General features: G+C 34.5%; 3 protein-coding genes across 3 annotated transcripts; all 3 read left to right on the forward strand.

The window, feature by feature from the left end:
* Positions 1–313: 313 nt before the first annotated feature.
* On the forward strand, positions 314–3,658 carry LOC102578705 (60S ribosomal protein L6, mitochondrial). The gene is made up of 2 exons (XM_006340557.2): positions 314–484; positions 3,031–3,658. The coding sequence occupies exon 2, from the start codon at positions 3,052–3,054 to the stop codon at positions 3,358–3,360; it is 309 nt and encodes a 102-aa protein (XP_006340619.1). The 5' UTR covers positions 314–484; positions 3,031–3,051; the 3' UTR covers positions 3,361–3,658.
* Positions 3,659–6,494: 2,836 nt separating this feature from the next.
* On the forward strand, positions 6,495–6,913 carry LOC102579040 (uncharacterized). The gene is made up of 2 exons (XM_006340558.2): positions 6,495–6,678; positions 6,759–6,913. Exons 1-2 carry the CDS (start codon positions 6,523–6,525, stop codon positions 6,903–6,905), a joined length of 303 nt encoding a protein of 100 aa, XP_006340620.1. The 5' UTR covers positions 6,495–6,522; the 3' UTR covers positions 6,906–6,913.
* A 2,517-nt stretch (positions 6,914–9,430) lies between these two features.
* On the forward strand, positions 9,431–19,972 carry LOC102579582 (pyridine nucleotide-disulfide oxidoreductase domain-containing protein 2). Its single transcript, XM_006340560.1, has 16 exons — positions 9,431–9,824; positions 9,908–10,069; positions 10,998–11,177; positions 11,334–11,391; positions 12,168–12,218; positions 12,871–12,953; positions 13,603–13,690; positions 14,203–14,244; positions 14,335–14,409; positions 14,537–14,605; positions 16,176–16,291; positions 17,033–17,145; positions 18,385–18,464; positions 18,685–18,805; positions 19,411–19,477; positions 19,563–19,972. The coding sequence occupies exons 1-16, from the start codon at positions 9,559–9,561 to the stop codon at positions 19,690–19,692; spliced, it is 1,701 nt and encodes a 566-aa protein (XP_006340622.1). The 5' UTR covers positions 9,431–9,558; the 3' UTR covers positions 19,693–19,972.
* The last annotated feature ends 127 nt before the right edge of the window (positions 19,973–20,099 follow it).

Consider the following 20,099-nt stretch of genomic DNA (forward strand, 5'->3'; position numbering starts at 1 on the left):
TAGAATAAAAAAAAGAAAAAAAGATAGACATAATACCATAAATCACAAGAGAGATCATTGAGTGAAACCTAGAGGTAAGCCTCTAAATTGCTAAAATAAAATACTTTGAAACTTTTTTGTGAGTTTTTTTTTTGGGTTTCCGTAGCAATAAATACTATTCCATTCATTTTAATTTGTTTGTCCTATTTTGACTTGATATAAATGACATGTTAAAAACTAAAATAAAAGAAAAGAATTATCATTAAAAAAAACATATTCGTTTTTGAAAGGACTAAAAAGGAAAAATAAATGAAAGGATTACTCTATTTTTCTAAGTGGGCTTTTGGTCTCATAGTATCCTTCTCTTTCAAGAAGCAGTTATAGGCCCAACTTTTTTAATTTCTTGTGTTGACGGAAAGAGCCCTCGGAACGCTCCACTGACCGGTGAACTGCGGATCTCCGGTGGTTTTTAGGTTTGCTGAGGTAGCGATTCAGAGAAAGCCTGGTATGCTGTTATTCTTATTCTTACTAGTTTCTCCTTTTTCTCATCGAAATGAATTGCTCGTTATTTGCTTACATTTTGTCTTTAATTAATATCTGAAAATTGTCATACATATGAGGTGTTCGATGAAATTCCTCTATGAATGTATTTTAATGTGATGTTTCTGAAATGAGATTGTTATTTCCGCCATGAAAAGTCAATCCTCACTAGGCTTCTTTTCTAGTTTTGTGGCCTATATAATTTGGATTTTGTAGTTTTCAGTTGACAGTTACTGACTGTTTTGGTGAGTGATAATAATAGTTACGTCTCAGGAGATTATCATGCCTTCAAGCTGGTCGAAGAAATCCCTTAATGAATTTATTTGAATGTTACGCTTCTGAAGTGAGAGTATGGTATAACACTCTATTCGTAGTGGTCGAATAAGTCCCTGCTCCACTCATTGGCAATTTAGCTGAACTCATGACTTCTCCTGGGGGTTTGGTAAATGTTCTTTCTGCTGACTTAAACAAGTTTGTGAAACCCAAAATGCAGATTGAGAATCGGCATAATCTGTAATACTTGAAGATCAACAACCAATTCCTCTTAGAGCACTTAAACCTTTCTTTTTCCTTTTCGATTTTGGTTTTCATTTTCCTAATTAGCTAGTCTTTGCATCTTGAGAAGGTTTAGGAATGGTTGTTGTTGCTCATCATTTGAGCTTTTTTAATTGGTCATATATCTAATTGTAGGAGTTAATTTTACCCTTCATTATATTACATATCTACATCGGAAGAAACCCTTGCTTGTTCCCATTTCCCTTGAAGTGCAAACTACCTAAAATCTAATGATCAGAGATTGTAAATTAATTGCCTGCTTGTGAAACTCAACGAATGATGTCGAAATTATTTGATTAATCAATAGGTGAGAAATCGAGCAAGTTGACATGCTATTCCATGTGTTTTTTTTTTTTTATGACAAGGGAAACCCGCAGCCGCTACCCTTTGGGTGCGCACAGGGTTAAACCCCCTCTCCTATACAATAGCTCGCAAACCACATAGGAGAGGTAACCCGCACTAGGCAATCCCGGTGCGACGAGCTCGACCCAGAAGGCAAATCCCTTGCTTTCGCTGGCAAGGGGTTTCAAACTTGAGACCTCCAACATGGAAGTCCCAAGCCTAAACCACTGGGCCACCCCGAAGGGTACATGCTATTCCATGTTAATAAAGAATAAAAACATGGATACAGTTTCTATGGAAGACCATATGGAGGACATGCTCCTGCTAGAGTACGACAAGGCATAACAATAGGTTGGTTATATGCACATGCTTTAATTGTTCATCTTATTTTAAAATTAGTCATCAGCCAATTTTCTAAGATTATATCAGGGTCATTTTAAAAGTGGTCCAGTTCTTTTAATTTAGAAGTAGAACTGAAAGATCTGCTTCACCTGTTGGTACTAATGAAATTTGAATTGATTTTCTTGCTAAAAATTGACATTTAACAAATTCTTAAGGAGCATATGTTGCCAGTGAAAGGAATAATGCAATATGCTCGGTTTGAGTCTAGGGTCTATCGGAAACAACCTTTCTACCTCCCATGGTAGGGGTAAGGGCATACACCCTACCCTCCCCAGGCCAGATACCACTTGTGAATTACACTATGTAAGTTGTTGTTCTTGTTGGCCAGTGCCTGTGGTTCTTCTTCTGCCATCTCTCCATCTGATAAGGAAAACTGAAATTAGTTCCTGGAGCTACTGACAGCAAAATTATGCTGAAGAAGAGTGTAAAAGTGCTTAGACAAACTGATTCAGAATGTGAAATAAAAGTGCTTAGACAAACTGATTCAGAATGTGAAAACAAACTGTCTGAATTGATTTTATTAGTTGATAATCTGTATTTGTCATTTATTTCCTTTAAAACAAAATCTTCCCCCTTTTTGGATCAAAAGGAAAATCACTTTGTACACCCAAGGGACAGCCTAGTGGTCAATGAAGTGTGTTAAGCACCACGAGGTCTCAGGTTCAAATACTAGCCCAGCAGAGACAAAAAAACTATGTGGTTTATTCCCATATGTTCTAGCCTTTGTGACATAGTTACTAGTACCTGTTGCTGGTGGTAGGTAACATGTATCCCGTGGAATCAGTCGAGTGGACACCATGATTATCAAAAAAGAAAAAAAAAAGGAAAATCACTTTAGTTGTCTTCCCTTCCTAAGCAGTTTTCTTTTGTGTAGCCTAGAGACTAATCAGATTTTCAGTCACAAAGTGGCACTGCATTTCCTACTCAACTGTTGTAGTTGTTTTGCCCGAGTATTAGTCACAAACCATTATGTTAGATGTCCTAATTCTAGAATTAATACTTGGCAGGTTCGTCTCCCATAGTGGAAAAAGAATGTTGCTGTTGTATTATTTTTGAAACTGATTTTTTTTTTTTTGGAAACTGAAATTTGCTGCTGTTGTATTATTGTCTAGGTCTTTTTCTCATTTGGCATGTTCCGGTTGTATTATTGTCAAGGTCTTTTTCTTGTTTGGCCTACTGATGTAGCTTTTGTCATGTTATCTCCTATTTCAGCTGATTAATAAAAGTCATCCAATGGAAGCTAAATTCTTCCGCTTTCTCAAGATTGTTGGAGTTGGTTTCAAGGCTAGGGCAGAATCGGAAGGTCGTCTCTTGTACCTTAAGCTGGGTTACAGCCATGAGGTTGAACTGACCGTTCCCCCTGCAGTTCGTGTCTTCTGTTTCAAACCCAATGTGGTTTGCTGCACTGGGATTGACAAGTATAGGGTACATCAATTTGCTGCTTCTGTAAGGAGCTGTAAGCCTCCTGAAGTTTACAAGGGCAAAGGTATTATGTACATTGATGAAGTGATAAAAAAGAAGCAGGGAAAGAAATCAAAATGAGAACCATTATTCATGGTTCTTTCTTGGGCTTGGTTCTTTCTATGAGGCTAGACAATTTTTCTTTAATTATCTTTCCTATTTGTAGTTTTGTTCTCTAACTGCTTGAGTACTTTAAAAAGTTTAGAGTTGCTTCCTAATGTAATTTTGTTTTCCGACTGCTTGAGTACTTTTAGAAGTTAGAGTTGTTGAAGGTCTTTACCTCGGTCACAGAAGTTGCTAAACATCTCAATGACAGTTTTTGTATCAATTTTTTCATCCTTTCAAATGCTACAAATAAGTGATGGACGGTGTTGATGAATTTGTGGTCTTTATATGCACAGATTGTTCTCTGCTTCTATAAAAAAAAAATTGATAAATTTCATCAAAGTTTTTATAACGTAATAAAAGCGTGTTAATGTAGTCAGAGAATGCTCGGAATATATAGCAATATACGTATGAGTAAATCTATGGTGCATGAAAGTAGAATATTATTTTTCTCCAAGTTTTTATAAAGTATAATAATTTGTTAATATGATCAGAAGCCATCCCTGCATACAAACTGGTACAATTTTCAATCATGCATTAGGAATATAAGTATCTTGAGGCAATATGTTTTTTGAAATTGTTGGGTGCCAACTGCCAAGACCCTATTAGTAACTTCAATAATAGAATATTTTTGCTACAAACAATGATACATTTTTGACAAAACTTAGCTTAAAATATATACATTTTTACAAGAAAGAGATCACTTCCTATTTTGAGTCTGTTTGTGGCAATTTGTAACGACGCATCAGACAATTTGGATTTTTAAGAAGCCAAGTCTCAATGCAGCCAAAATGAAAACTGTGATGGCAAGGCATGATGTATGCTTCTTGTTCAGGTAAGTAACTCCCCATGCATATCGAACACTCATCTATCAATTCGTTTTTTGGAAGTTGTACTCTCTGTAAGAACTGCATTCTTGATCTAACTTATTTTTAACCTATATATTTTAATGTCATGATCTACCAAGCCAAAAATCTTAGTTTATACTCTACAATGTCACCTATTAGAGCTTTTAGGAAATTATTCTTTTATATTAAATTTCATCAAAATTATCATGAAGTACTGGATTAATGATTTCGTTAATGTGTTTAGAACCTATCCTGGTATACATATTAAATTAAAGAGCTAACTAAAGTAATAAAGCAAGTGATGTACAAGAGTACTGAATTTCCCTAAGAAAATATGTCTTAAATTTCAATCAATCATTGTAAATACAAGTTTTTCTAAGCTACACATGAACTTTTTTACGGGTCAAAAAGGAAGTTCAAAAGTTCAAAAGACCCCAATAGGTCCCGCCCACACCGTGTATTTATGCTTAGAAATACCTTTTGTGAATTCAGAACTCATAAACTCAAACTTCTAGCTCCGGCTCTGAAGTCTCTATCGCTGGCAACTTATAACGACACATAGGGCAACTTGGATCTTTAAGGATCCACGTCTCAAAGCAGTTAAAATGAAAATTGTGGTTGCAAGGCATGTTGTATGCTTCTGAATCAGGTAAATAAGTCTCCATGCATATGGAACATATGTCTCCAGTCAGTGAATCATCATGGTTTGGCAAATTTACTTTCTTTAAAAATTGAATCTTTGATCTTACGACAGGTAGTGACCTAAACTCCTTCCTAGCTTGCTCAATAAAAGACTCTTTTAATTCCCTTTCATAATTCTCATCATAACACATATTGCTCCGCACAGATATGCCATTCACAATATTTTCTATGAAATATTCCATCCATTTAAATTCTTCGTATAAAGACGATGATCCTCGTTGTTTCACTCTCATGATCTTGTCATGAACTGATTTCCAAAGTAACTCCGCAAAATATTCTCTATCTGCTGCAACAATTCTTGCTTTCGTAAGTTCAAATTCTTGCAGATTTACGGATACTTGCTTGACAAATATCAGGTTTACAATAATTTCATCCAAATATTCGTGTGGAGGACGTGTAACAATGTTGTGATGAGTGTATTCCAAAATTTGTTTGATTAAATCATCCTTGTTAGCTAATATTTTCTCAGTACGATTAATCCACTTAACCCTTTCTAATTGATAAGGAAAATTAGTTCCCAAAAGCATTTCATCAATTTTATCCCACGATAATGACTTGTACTTACAACAACATGTATTATCACAATTGAACTCTTCCAAAGTGCTCTCACCATAATTGTAAGCATATTTGACAATTAAATTAATCTCCACGTTAAAATCGTCAACTGGACAATCTCCTATAGAATAAACAATTTCAGGAGACACACGAATTTCACTATAAGTGGATGGCTCCATTATTTGATGAAATTAATTAAATTTATAAAAGCTTTAATATTGATTATGAAAGGTTGTTGAGCTTCACCATTCGTATTTATAGAGAAAAAGGCTAGGGTTGATTTTTTTAAAATTGTTTTTGTGTTGGATTAGGATTTTTTTTCTGCTTTATATAGTCATCAATCTTTCTTAATACTTTTCGATTTTGATTTCCAATTTCCGAATTACTTAGGATGTAAAACTGCAATTATGGTAAGTTAGATTTGTAATATGTCTTGCCTTAATAATTTCCTAAAGAAAACATGAAAAGTAAGGCTTAGCTTCCTTTCCCCTATGATACCCTTTCTAATAGCGAATTGAGTCTTTTACTTATGAAAAAAAATAACATTATTAACCTTTAATTAAACAAACTCATCTAAGATCATTGTATATTAATTTTATTTTTAGCATAACTTTGATTTTGACCCGTGTGATTTCCAGACTAGCAGTTGCCGTCCTCAATTTTATCAAATTGATGCATTCAAACCCTTCATCTAAAAGATGCGTCAATTTTTTAAAAATTAAACTCAAGGACCTAATTTGTACTTCTAATATTGGAACTTAAACTTATAAAAATTAAAATCACATTACTTGGAGAAAAAGGTATTTTTTTTTCCTTCTCTTTTCGTTAATGTCGAATCGAAATAGCCTGACTTCCTTCTCAAGATAAATTTGGCCATCTTTTCTTGCTAAACAAGTCGATTTAATTTCCTGTACAATATTTTTAGTTATCTATAAATATAAGTCATTAACGATCAAATTTTAGTTATTCTTATTAGCTTTTTTTAGTTACATTATTATTATATTTTGCAATTGGTATTTAAGAAATCGAAGCAATGGAATTGGAAGTAGGAAAAGGCCAAGACGAATCTGCTGTAACTTCTTGTGGATGGAAGAGGTCCATTGATGGTCGCTTTATGAGCAATTTGAAGGATTTTGTGAATACCCCTATGGCTGATCACAAGGTTTGCTTCAAAAATACTATTGACGAGGTACATCTATATCTTGGCTTCAAAAATAGTAGCTAGTATTTTGTTTTTTGTTTGAAATTGGTGTTGTTGGTTTGTAACAGAAGGTTGAAAATTTTCTAAAGCAAGTTCATAGGCTTAAAAGGTGGGAAAAGTTCTGCGACCATCCAATGGCTGCCCGCAGAGGAGAATCATTAGAGATTAGATCGGACATGACACACGCATATGCAGCTTTTGATCAATTTTATTAGTATTTCAGTTCCGTTTTGTTTTTTTTTTCCTTCAATGACATTCCTTGAGTTACTTGATAAAAAAGTTTGCAATTTTAGTATAATTAAAAAATTTACCAAGAATTTGCACTTTGTTTTATTATAATGTTATATGTATTTACAGACTATAATTTATAAGTATGGTATACGTATGTAAAATCACAAATTAAATACTATCAAGCAATTTGGTTATATGTGGTTTTGTCAAACACAAAAAAAAACAACCAAACAACTACTTATTTCATTACCCAAAAATAGTTTCTCAGTAATTCAACTTCATAAATAGAAGGAAAAAAAAACAATGAAATACTAAAAGTTATGAGAAGTCAGCAAACTTATGCACCACTAGTCATATTTACATCTTTATATAATCAAACTTTTTCCCCGAGTTAAAAGGAAAATATATTTTATTTTTTTCTATTTGGTGTTTGATGTCTGCATTGAAAGTAATTGCAGCGAACCCTTCAACGAATGATGTCATATTCGATTAGTCATTAATAGGATGGTCATTGGCCGGGATTGACCTCAAGTCACAAGGCTGAATTCCCTCACTTCTACTAGCAGACTAAGTGCAATTCTATGCTCTATGCACTCTTTATTATATTCATTATTTCTACTAGTTTCTTATACATGATTTTTTCCTCTACATGTGGGTCTACCTCTGATTCAAATGTCTCATCATTGCACCAATATAGTAAGAAACGTAGAATTACTTTCTTTTACACATAAATGACTCATTGATGGTCTTCAAATTCTTACTCGTTGATGGTCTCCACATGCTTAAAGGGTCTAAATTTAATCTCAAGTCTAAACCGTTGATTGTCTCCACATACTTAAAGGGTCTAAATTTAATCTCAAGTCTAAATTGTTGATGGACAAAAATATTTTCATTATCACACTATACATAACAGAAGAAAAGAAAAAAAGTAGTATTTATCAAAATTTAAATTTAATATTTATCATAAAAATTTATCCCTAATTCATAAATGCCTAAATTGTGTAAATGTTTTCTACATTGTTAATATGAGAAAATGTCATAAATAGTCCTTTAACTATAGGAGTAGGTCAAAATTGGTTCCTTAACTATACTTTTGTCAAATTTTGTCCTTTAACTATTTAAAATTTTATCAGTTTTGACCCCTTAACTATACACTTACCGATTTTAGTCCTTTAAGTATTCAAAAAAAACTTAACAACTTTGATCCCTTAATATATACTTACCGGCTTTAGTCCTTTAAGTATTCAAAAAACTTATCAAGTTTGGTCTTTGTCTTTTAAAAAAAATATAAATAGCTTAGATTTATATTAACGAAACTCTTCATGAAATTAAATCTTTAACCCATTTTAAGTTGTTTCTTTATCCCCGCTACTTTTTCTTTAAATTACTCTTATGAAAAGAACAATAACTTCAACGATTCAAAAAAAAATCAACGAGAAAAGAAGATATAAGTCCTAATTTTATTCAACGGAGAATAAAATGAAGCATATAATTGTTGCTAATGACTTGAATATGTTGTGTTCCCTTTTTTGGCGGTTAACGGTTCATAATCAACCCAAAATTTGTTGAATTTCTTTTTCATACAAAAGAAAAATAAGAGATTTAAACTTTTTAACTCAAATTTCTCTACATCAAATAAATGAATAGAATAATAAAATCAATCTATTTTTTTTATAAAAAAAAAAGAAAATAGTTGCAAATCTACAATTTTATAAATTTCAAGTTCTGAAAATTAAGCATATTCCCTTCAATAAAGTCATTGGAGTGCAAATTTTGAATTCAATTGGTAATAATTTTCTTTCTTTTTATAATAAAGTTTAACATATTCAAATCATTAGTAGCTAATATGCTTCATTTTACTGTTCATTGAATAAAATTATGACTTATATTTTTTTTTCTCATAAATTTTATTTTTGAATCATTGAGGTTAAAGTTCTTTGCATAAAGGTAATTTGAAGTAAAAGTAGAAACAATTGGAAAATAGCTAAATGATTTAATTTCTCGAGACATAGATTCTGTTAATATAAACTTAAGTTATTTGTATAAAAAATGGACATAAACCAAAACTGATAAGTTTTTAAATACTTAAAAGACTAAAATCGATAAATATAACGTTAATGACTAAAACGGACAAATGTATAATTAAGAGACCAAATTGCATCCAACAAAGATATAGTTAAAGGATCATTTTAGACCTACTCGTGTGATGAAGGCAATAAACATTTTCTCTTGTTAACACTTTTTTAATATTCACAAAACTGGTTTTCCTTCTCGTTGGTGCTCCTTTCCCTCAATTCGTTGATTTTGCTTTGATAGAATGAATCTAAAAGGTTTCAAATTCAAATGTTTAAATATGAAAAAAAGTTCTACAGGAGGTTATTTTCGATAAGTATCTGTATAAGTGGCCAATGAACACGACAAATAAGAGAACTATTAATAATGTACGACTATTTTTTTTTTTATATATATATTATATTTATTTTTATATACAAGATAAAGGAGGGAAAAGGCCAAGCAAGCTCCAATAAACTAAGCAGCAGAGTGACCAGTGTTGAAGCTCGGATAGATTCCCTTTCCCTGTTCAAAGAGTTGCTATTGTTAAAATCAGTGATTAGGCAAAAAAAAAAAAGTTTTAAAATGTGGAGACAATTCCGAAAATTTAGCAGTAGCAGCAGCAGCAGCAGCTTCAGTGCAAAAGAGAAGAAATGGGATGCTCTGATCATCGGCGGTGGTCACAACGGCCTTACAGCTGCCGCATATCTCGCTCGTTCCGGTCTCTCCGTTGCCGTTCTCGAGAGGCGACACATCATAGGCGGTGCTGCTGTCACTGAAGAACTCATTCCTGGTTTCAAGTTTTCTCGTTGTAGTTACCTACAAAGCCTCCTTAGACCCTGCGTTATAAAGTGAGACCTAATTATTGCAATCATTTTATTGTTAGTATTGATTTATTTTTCTTCAATTATTGGGAATGCGTTATGATTAATAGAGAATTGGAGCTGAAGAGACATGGATTGAAGCTACTGAAAAGGAGTCCTTCATCATTCACGCCTCTTCTCGACGGACGCTATCTTCTGCTTGGTTCTGACAAGGAGCTCAACTATTCTGAGATTTCAAAGTTTTCTAAATCTGATGCTGATGCTTATTCAAGGTTCAGTATTTATTTTTATACTGGTCGTTACTTCAACTTCAATGCATTTTCTGGAAACTTTGTTTGCTGCAATTTTATCTTTAAAGGACAAAGAGAAACTTGTTAAATAATCATGTTTACTACGCGAGAGTTGAACCTTGAGCAATTCATTTTGTCGAAAAAGCATTTAATTATTTTAAGGCGATTTAAATGCAACAGTGTTGATGTGAACTAGACTATAAGATGAAGGAGATACATAAGTGTAGAGCCATTTATGGTGGATTAACTCCTATAAATTAGTGAGAATACTTTGGTGAAGCTCAGATTATGACTATGATTGGGAAATAGATATGGCATGTAGCTCGCATCCAGATCACTGGAATCAGGCTCACCTTTCTTTAATACTGAAATTTCATGTGTCCATTGTTCTTGACACTTTCAAGATTGACATACTCAAGAAGGAGAACCCAAGGGTGCTTCACATGCTAACTTAAAGGCCAGAAAAAGATAAGTTCCCTGCCAAAATTTCCAGGTTTGGAACCCTTCGGGGTGGCCCAGTGGTTTGAGCTTCGGACTTCCATGTTGGAGGTCTCAAGTTCGAAACCCCTTGCCAGCGAAAGCAAGGGGTTTGCCTTCTGGATCGAGCTCGTCGCACCAGACTTGTCTAGTGCGGTTTACCTCTCCTATGTGGTTTGCGAGCTATTGCATAGGAGCGGGGGTTTTACCCTGTGCGCACCCAAAGGGTAGCGGCTGCGGGTTTCCCTTGTCATCAAAAAAAATAAATTCCAGGTTTGGAACTTGATGATAATTTAGCGGAATTTGAGGATTGAGCTCACTTAGAACCCTAAAGTCTGTATGAGAATTCATATATTAGTTCTTTCTGTTCATCATTTTTGTCTATTACTATCATATTCTAAATTTTGAGTTACCAAGTGCCACCTAATTATAGGTATGAGAGTCAACTTGACAAGTTTTGCGAGTTTATGGACCCACTTCTGGATTCGTCTACACCAGAAACTCTACAAGGCTCTTCACATCTCAATACTCGTATAAGGCACAAATTGCAAAATTCAGCGTTTTGGGCTAATTGTCTCCGTCGAGCACTCCACTTGGGACAGAAGGACCTAGTGTAAGATGTTCTAGATGGTCCTGTTTGCATAATTTCACCAAACTTATTATTATCAGTTGGACAAACTAGGGCAACATCTACTCTAAAATAGTATGAAGTCTCGACTTCAACTGTCATTGTCCATCCTTGTTTAATTGTTTCCACTGAACTTTTCAGGGACTTGATGGACCTTTTACTCGCCCCAGCTTCGAAGGTTTTGAATAACTGGTTTGAGGTTGCAAATTTTTTACTATTAATTTTCTTTTACTTGTTCTATCAGTCTGCTTAAAATAATTCTGTTTCATATGAAGTGTCCCAAGGTTGTAGATTGTGACCCAATCAATGCTTTCTATCAATACTTTGTGTTGAGCATGCTTTTGTCGTTAGATAGTGTTGGGAACCTAAGATGAGGAGTTCTATAAGCTTCTAATTTTGAAGGCTAATTATCATTGTAGTAGAAAGTTTTCTGTTGATTTGTATCTTTCCAGATTTTTTATTCCAATTGTTTCCTTTATCTTTGTTTTGTCACAACTTGTCTTAACTAGATCAGAAGTAGCTCCATCTGTCTTTATTGGAGTGGAGGAGGTTGTCTTGTTATTGTATCTTCTTTACCACCAATATTCAGTTATTCTTTCCTCAATCAATTATAAATGTCTTCTTCAATCAGGTGAAATGTGTTGTGGGGGAATGGGCGGATGGGGCAGAGAAGCGTAAATGGTAATGTCTCATTAAAATTCGAAACAAACAGAATCTTTGAAATGAACAAGAATTTCAATGGATAGAAATCACTTTCTTCTGGTGTATGTAGTAATTAATCGTGTTTGTTTATGGAAGCTGCTACTACATGTTCTTATGCTGTGTAATTCTTGTCATGAAGTGTGTTCGTCTAAAGACTGAACAATTTTGTTGCATTCCTCAAAATACATTTTGAAAAATTCTCTCACATCTTAATCATCATCCCTTCTGGTGTCACTAGCTTACTAATTCTGTGTGCTTGCTGAAATATCACAGGCAGATGTTCTGAAAGTAACTCTTGCAACTGATGCAGTGATAGGGTCCACGGTAAGCTCTTTTTTTTTCATGTGTGTTGTTCCCAGAATGTGTTGAGTCATGCATGGAGGAGCAGTCAATCGCTGCCTACATTGTTTGGAATGTATATCTAGGATCCACATATATATGATTCGGCATTGCTGAAAAGTAATTTTTTGCTGTTCTGCATTACCATCTATTTAGTGAAAATGGTTGGATGTTTTAACTGAAATCTGTGCTTAGTTACGGGATTACGGGATCATGTAAAAGTCATGTCTTTGCAGCAAATATCGGAAGTTTCACATGGCCCATGGTTTAGAAATTTCTTTTCAGTTATATGCATATATCCGCCATACATTTACTGGCAGTTTTCCATCTGCATGAAGTAGCAGGCTTGAATACCTCTTGGACCACTCTGAAATTTTTACTGAGAACATGTAGGATTAAGAGTTTTTGAGTCTCTAGTCAGGCAGGAAATAGAAACAGGTCCTTTTAGTGTTCCTCGGGTTTTGTCATTCTTCACATTCTCATCAATTTAGTGTATCCTTGTTTGTGTCATGGTCAAATGCCAATTCAATGAAAGTTTGATTAATATTCTTTATCACGTCAGTTTCAGTTTGCTTCATACTTACTCCTCTCCTCCCTCTTTTCCTGTTCATCTGTCAACTAATTTATAAATTCATAGGCAAGTGTTCATACGCCTGGAAGTGGATATGTATTGCTACATCATGTGATGGGAGAATCTGATGGTGATCGTGGTATTTGGTCGTATGTATACAACACTGCAAATTTTGAACTACTTCCGCATTTTTGTAAAATCATTTGTTTCATTTTATCTGAAGAATTCTGCTTTGGAGTAGTTGCTTTAAATGTTCCAGTTATTTAATGAAATAAACATTGAATTAACAAAGAGTTCTATTTCATTTTCTTTGTTTTCAATCTTTTTAAATATAGGAGCATTTACAACTTTGAACCTATAAAAAAAAGACCCTTAGACTAACTTTCAGAGTTTTCAGTGTTCCGTTTTTGTCATACTAGCAAATAGTTACATCTAATGAATTTAGCTGCTTATCATAGCTTAAGCAAAAGCAATAAACTGTTCTTTCTCTTTTCCTTTATGCGGTGCCCACTTAATCCACTATGCTTGGTATCCCTCGTATCCATCTTCCTTAATCCCCAAGCCAAGGCTTTATGTGAGCCCACATATTTGAATTGTTGCTCCTTACGTTTTGACTATTTAGAGATGGGACACGTTTGCTTCTACCTTCAAAATCTTTATTAACTTAGGCAATCAAAATATATTAGGTCATGCTGTTTTTTTTTCAAATCCAAAGTTACCTTTCTTAAATTGACTGGGTGGTTATCATGTTGTCCTCTCTTAGTAAAATAAATGTTTGACAGCTGTTTTTACATGTAGGTATGTTGAAGGGGGAATGGGCTCCGTGTCATCGGCTATAGCTGCTGCTGCAAAGGAGGCTGGTGCAACCATATTGACAAATGCCGAAGTATGCTTACACCCCGTTATGCGTTCACTACCTCTCCACTGTAAAGAGAATGAGTATTTCGTCTCAGAGTTATTTGCTTTTGAGTATCTGACATACATCTAGAGCTTTAGATGCTTTCTTGGTGAATTTGCTTTTTGGGGGTGGGTGGGGGTGGAGGAGTTGATTTCATTGTATTTGTTGGTTCTATCTTTTATCTTTTTATTATTTTCATTTGCACCTTGGGGGTTATGTGTGAATAATCCACCTATATTTCTTATGGCCGAAATACTGTCCTCGTTCCCCAGGCCTTTTTGTTAATATATTAGTGAAAATTCAGTATGACTGAAGGCATATGGCAGATTATGTAGAACATTATGACTTGTTCCTTCCTCTATCACGTTTTAAAATAAAAACTAAGAAAATCAAGCTAATAATTTTCTCTTATATTTTCACAACTTTCAAAAAATACTCTCTCTTTCCTTGATGGTGTTTGAAGTTGTCTTTTGAAGGAAACATTTCTTTTGTCAATGTAGGTCTCGAAATTGATGATTGAAGACACAGGCAGAGTGCATGGGGTTAGTTTCACTAGGTTGTCTTTCCAATAGTTTACCTTTTTTAACAAGTCAAGTTGATCTTGATGTGGCAAATTGGATGGAATTTTTTAGGTATTGCTGGCTGACGGAACCATATTGCATTCTTCTGTTGTTTTATCGAATGCCACACCATTCAAAACTTTCATGGTAAAAATTTGTTGTTCTTCTTTTATTTGAACAAATTTAGGCTAGCAGTGGCACATTATTACAAAATATCAGAGAAAAAGAATCCTATTTAAACAGTGTCCTCTGACTACGTGTCTCCACAATCCAGGATCTTGTGCCAGATGATGTGCTTCCTCATGATTTTCATAAAGCTATCAAGTGCTCTGATTATCGCTCTGTAAGCTTGCATATAAAGAATTATCATCCTTGATTGTTCTAAGATTCAGTTGTTATGTTCTGGTTCATCCTATGCCAATTGTCTTGTTAAATACCCTTACTCATCAAACAAATTTTTTAAGTACATATTTGAATTCAGCATAGAGATAACAGGTTCTAACTTCTAACCATGTAGATAGGGGTGGTAATTGGGTGGGTTGGGTTAAATTTGGGTGGGTCCAATGGGTCAAGACCCAACCCAACTCAAGTTTGTTTGGGTCAAAACGGGTTAGTAGCGGGTCATAACCCAACCCGTCCAATTTTTACCAAGTTTTAATAACTTTATTTGTTATTTTATAAGTTGTTAGTACCTAATAAAGTTATTATTTTTGAAGTTTTTTAATAATATTTTGACAAGATTTCTCAAAAATCAATTTGGTCTACATATCAACCCAATTTTTAATGAGTTGAAATGGGTTGGGTTGAGATGGTTGAGCTAACAAATGGGCGGGTCAATAACCAACCCAAAACTAAATGGGTTGGGTCGGGTTGGGCTTTATTTTGCCAGGAATGTCGCTATATCGTGTGTTGAAATGATGGTGCTTGTCCATGCCACAACATGAGATGTCAAACCATTCTTCTTTCCTGTTCTTTCTTCTTTCCATTGATATTTTTTTGAGAAAATTCTTCTTTTCATTGATATTGGCTACATAACTGCTTCATCTAAGGATCCCTGATTGAAGGATCTCAGAGTTGGCATTTTGGGCTGCATCTCACGTTTCTTCTTTCATTATTCATTTCTTTCTCTTGCAAGTTCTTGGTAATGAGTCCTCAATAGTGCTTAGAGATTTAATTCACAGGCATTAGATTCCCTTTGCATATCTTTTTTTTTTTTTGGGAAATTAACCTTTGGTTTCTTATATTTTTTGACGCTGCAAGGACCAGTCTTAATTATTCTTTTTAGTAATCCTACTACAGCAATACAGCATTTTGTACTTGCACATCATAAACTTTCAGCTTTGGCCTGCACTCTAAAACTGACAGCACCTTAGCTTTCAAAGCCTCCCTTTTATGATTTTGAGGGACCAATTAAGACTTGGCCTAATAACAGGAATATATGATCTTTACAGTTTGATATGACCTTAAGCGAAGCATTCTTAGAGAGATACCTGATGGTCATGTACATGTTGTAGAAGTTACTAACTTAAAACTCAATTTCCTCATAAGGTTCATGTCCGAGTTTCTTTACTCCTGTTGCATATAAATGGCTCAATCGTGAGAGGCTTAGGTTGATTTCATTTGTAACATTCTTCTTGCTCTAAAAAGTTCAATACTGATTAATGATTTAGGCCCTAAACATTATGTGATGAAATCTCATCTCTTGTTGTGGTCATTATATTGGATACATTTGTTAATATTTGGTATCTGAAATTTTAGGGGATTGTTGATTCTGGAACGGTACTACCAAAAATTAAATTGACCATCAACATATTACCATAATTTTCAGTGCTGCAGTTCAGGCTAAACATTTCTAGTTTGGTTGTTAATCTTTTGTACCTGGAATCTTAAAGGTTCATTGTTTACTGAAATAGGCTACCACAAAAATCAATTTGGCCGTTGACAGATTGCCACAGTTCCAATGCTGCAATTTAAGTCATCCAGATGCTGGTCCACAGCATGGTGGTACCATTCACATAGGGCCAGAGAGGTATTCACTTAGAGTTATCTATTTCAGATTCATTTTTCTTCTGATCTGCATGAGTTGATTCATTTATGTAATCCAAGTACAAATAAACAAGAATATGAGTTAGTCTCCTAGCCTGTCATAAATCCATGAACACAATCTTTCTGAAAATATGTGGATGACATGACACTACGAGGATACACAAATAATTCATTTATCCTGTATGTAGGTCTTTTTTGTCTTAAAGACAAGTTGTTTACTGGTGAATAGAGAATGTCAGAATTGAGTGGAATGGATTTAGAAGATTGACATTGTATTGAGGCTTAGTTGATTGATTGTGCATCTTGTTTGGGTCAAATCAGCTGTTTAGTTTGTTGCTCATTGGATGAGCAAAAGTTAAAAGCTTACATCCATGTCAAATAGGCAAGAGATATCTTATTCCAATCTGTTAAATTGACTAGAGAGGGATGCTCGAGTGGTAAACACCCTCCACCTCCAACCCTGAGGTTGTGGGTTTGAGTTACCAAGGGAGAAAAATGTGGAACTCCTAGGGAGGGGTAAAAAAAATCAGTTAAATCTGATGGTGATGAGCTTTGAGTTTTTAAACACATAACAAGAAGGTTTGCCCACAATCCATCTTTCTGATGCTGACATTGAACAAATTATTATAGGTGTCATCATTCTTGCCTTTCCTGTACCTTACAAAATTGTTATTTCAATTATGATTCTAATCCAAAGACAACTATATAATTCTGGTGCTTGTAGTATAGAAGAGATGCACAGTGCTGCACAGGATGCTGAAAATGGTTTACCATCTCGACGGCCCATAATTGAGATGACAATTCCTACTGTCTTTGACAAGACAATCTCTCCATCTGGTACTCGAGTTTGCTTCGTAACGTGTTTATGCAATTATCTGTTTGACAGTAAACTGCTTTATGAATTTCTATGGTGATATCAAGTTTTTGAATCTGAAATAGTGAATATCAACATTTTAAAAGCAAAGTTGTGACTCATCTAGAGGTTTGGCAAGCTCTTAACCCCCTGAATGTTCACGCGAGGCTAAAGTCAAAAAGAGTAGAGTTAACTCCTCCATAGGTGGAGCATTTGCCACCTACACGCTTTACACCTTTGAGATATTTGTCTATGTGCTGTGCTCACTTTATGCTTTGTGTTTTTTTGCCCTTTATACACCTAGAACATTTTCTCTAAAACTTCTTTGAAGTATTTGATTAAAATTTATGTAATATGGTGTTGTTTTAAATAGTAATTGGGTGACTTGGAATATTATGTACATATATTATTATATTTTTCCCCATTATGATTAGATTAATGTTTCTACATTCTTCGCCTTTTTTTGAATTTAATACAATTATTAACTATCTTCAATATTTATTTCATACTTGGACATATTGTAACTTTATCTTTTACAATATTGAACAAAGTTTGTGGGGTTTGCACGTTCACCTTAGGTTCTTGTAATTCAGTTGCTATGTTTATATGCTTTGCTTCTTTCCTATATTCTCAACAAGGGTAGTAGGGTTTATTGCAGTATACCCATGTGGGTTTTACATTTGCTATGTACCTCCCTTAGTGGAATTCCCTAAAGTACTCCTTATGGTTTTAGTAACAAGTTGATTTTCATTTTTCTTGTCCATATTTTTTCTTTCATCTGGAGTCAAATTATTATTTACGTCATCTCAGATTAATCCTAGATAATAAATCTTAAACCAATTCAACGTGAAATAAGTGAAATTAAGACTGAAATCTTTATACAAAATCTGAATTTACGTAAAAAAAAATAAAAACTTCTGTGATGACTTTAGCTAAGTTAACAAAGATAGTCTTATGTTTAGAACAACGTGCACAAGCTTTTGGAGGGAAATGAGCTAACACTGTTTGAGGGGTTAGAATACTGGATTTCTAAAATCACGTAGGGGTTTTAGGCTATTTCCTCAGCACGGGGGAGGGAATTCTAAATATACAAACATGACAAAATAATATTCAATAAACAATAGTATTGTGTTATTCTCATTCAACAGAATAAGACAGATGTTGTTTCTTGTGGTTTTCGATCAATGCTAGAACTTACAGATATTCATTATTGTTTTACCTAGGAAAGCATGTGATTGGTTTATTCATCCAGTACACACCTTATAAACCCTCTGATGGCAGCTGGGAAAATCCTGTATATAGAGTTAAGTATCTCTGAGTTACATTCTTTTTCTTTTTTTTTGAAATTATCTCTGAATTACATTCTTTCACGCACTTTTTTCAAGTCATCTATTTCTTTTCCTTTTTCCTAGCAGGAGTAGGAGTTCTTTCAGATTTATTCACAAAGTTCTGGATCCATCCTGGTTGCATTTTTATGCATCACATATTTCATGTTTGTGATTAATAAAAAGTTATTGTTGTAGGAATCATTTGCCCAGAGATGCTTTAGCATGATAGATGAATATGCTCCTGGATTTAGCTCATCAATTATTGGGTATGATATGTTAACTCCTCCAGACCTCGAAAGAGAAATTGGTCTGACAGGTGCGCCACTGCTATCCTCTTGATCACTTATCTTCAGCGATAAGTGTAGTTGGAATGACCTAATATATGTATCACATTCCAGTGGCACTTCATTGAGTAATTCTCCTTTAACATGAAATGTGTGTACCTTATTAATGAACTTCTGTCCTACAGACCTTAAATGGGTTCGGATGTGAGTCCAATCTGTTTACTGAATTACACTGCACACCCAGGATAGAAAATCTCCAAAAGGCATTGTTGTCGTTAAGTTGCCACAACACTGTCGAGCCTTATTGTAGTTCAACGACTGTACCAAATAGTATATTCACCACACAGGATTTCAATCATGTTCATAGCTTAATCTTCCTGTAAACTAACGTTTTGTGATCAACTTACCTGACTTGTTTCTTGTTGAAGCATCAGTGTTTCACAGTAGGTTATAAGTACCAGCATACTACAATCTTGGAAGATAATACGAAACCTGATGTTTGGTTTATCTGAGTCCAGTTTAAGAAATTTGTGGATTCGTTTAGTTATGAGAACGAACGACTATAAGCTGGAGCATGCTTTATAGTCCCTGCAAACTGATATAGCAAATGCTGATGTGTTATATTATATCTTGACAGGAGGCAATATATTCCACGGATCCATGGGATTAGATTCTCTGTTTTTAATGCGGCCAGTGAAAGGATGGTAATGGTTCTGAAGACATTAGTCCTTGAAGGACTCAAGCTCATAAAATGATGATTTTTGCTATTATCTTAACGTTGAAATGCAGGTCAAATTATCGGACTCCAATTGAAGGCCTATACTTGTGTGGCAGCGGGACACATCCTGGTGGTGGAGTAATGGGCGCCCCAGGACGGAATGCTGCGCATGTTGTCATTGAGGACTTCAAGAAATCATGAAGCTGCTCTCCCAGCAAGTACAACTTTTTCTTGTGTGATTCTTTTGACGAGTTCAATCAGTTGAAATGAGGGCATCTAGTCTAGAACACGCTGGTGTTATAGCCAAATATTGCAAATTAGTTGGTTAAGAGTCTATTAAATATTGAAGTCGGTTTGACTGATCACTAGCTCAAATCTCTTCGATTGAAGAATCTTCAGAATGAGTGGATCCCTTCAATGTAAAGAATAATGTTATGCTGGGAACGGGAAAATAATTCAAAGGTAAACTTTCTGCGGCTTTCTTTCTTTTGAAAAGTTTAATTTTCACACCTTCGAGAACATTGGTAACTTGACAACTTAGCAGAATGAAGATATGGATTCTTTTTTAAAAAAGCCTATGCGATTTATTCTCATCTAATAGCTAGTAC

Source organism: Solanum tuberosum, unplaced genomic scaffold (assembly GCF_000226075.1).
Source record: "Solanum tuberosum cultivar DM 1-3 516 R44 unplaced genomic scaffold, SolTub_3.0 scf00020, whole genome shotgun sequence".
Taxonomy (NCBI): domain Eukaryota; kingdom Viridiplantae; phylum Streptophyta; class Magnoliopsida; order Solanales; family Solanaceae; genus Solanum; species Solanum tuberosum.

Excerpts from the sequence above, each read along its gene's own strand:
- LOC102578705 (XM_006340557.2), top strand. The coding sequence starts at position 3,052 with ATGGAAGCTAAATTCTTCCGCTTTCTCAAGATTGTTGGAGTTGGTTTC.
- LOC102579040 (XM_006340558.2), top strand. The coding sequence starts at position 6,523 with ATGGAATTGGAAGTAGGAAAAGGCCAAGACGAATCTGCTGTAACTTCT. Across the intron at positions 6,679-6,758 it reads TCAAAAATACTATTGACGAG|AAGGTTGAAAATTTTCTAAA; the intron begins GTACATCTATAT and ends GGTTTGTAACAG.
- LOC102579582 (XM_006340560.1), top strand. The coding sequence starts at position 9,559 with ATGTGGAGACAATTCCGAAAATTTAGCAGTAGCAGCAGCAGCAGCAGC. Across the intron at positions 14,245-14,334 it reads ACACAGGCAGAGTGCATGGG|GTATTGCTGGCTGACGGAAC; the intron begins GTTAGTTTCACT and ends GGAATTTTTTAG. Across the intron at positions 16,292-17,032 it reads ATTCACATAGGGCCAGAGAG|TATAGAAGAGATGCACAGTG; the intron begins GTATTCACTTAG and ends TGGTGCTTGTAG.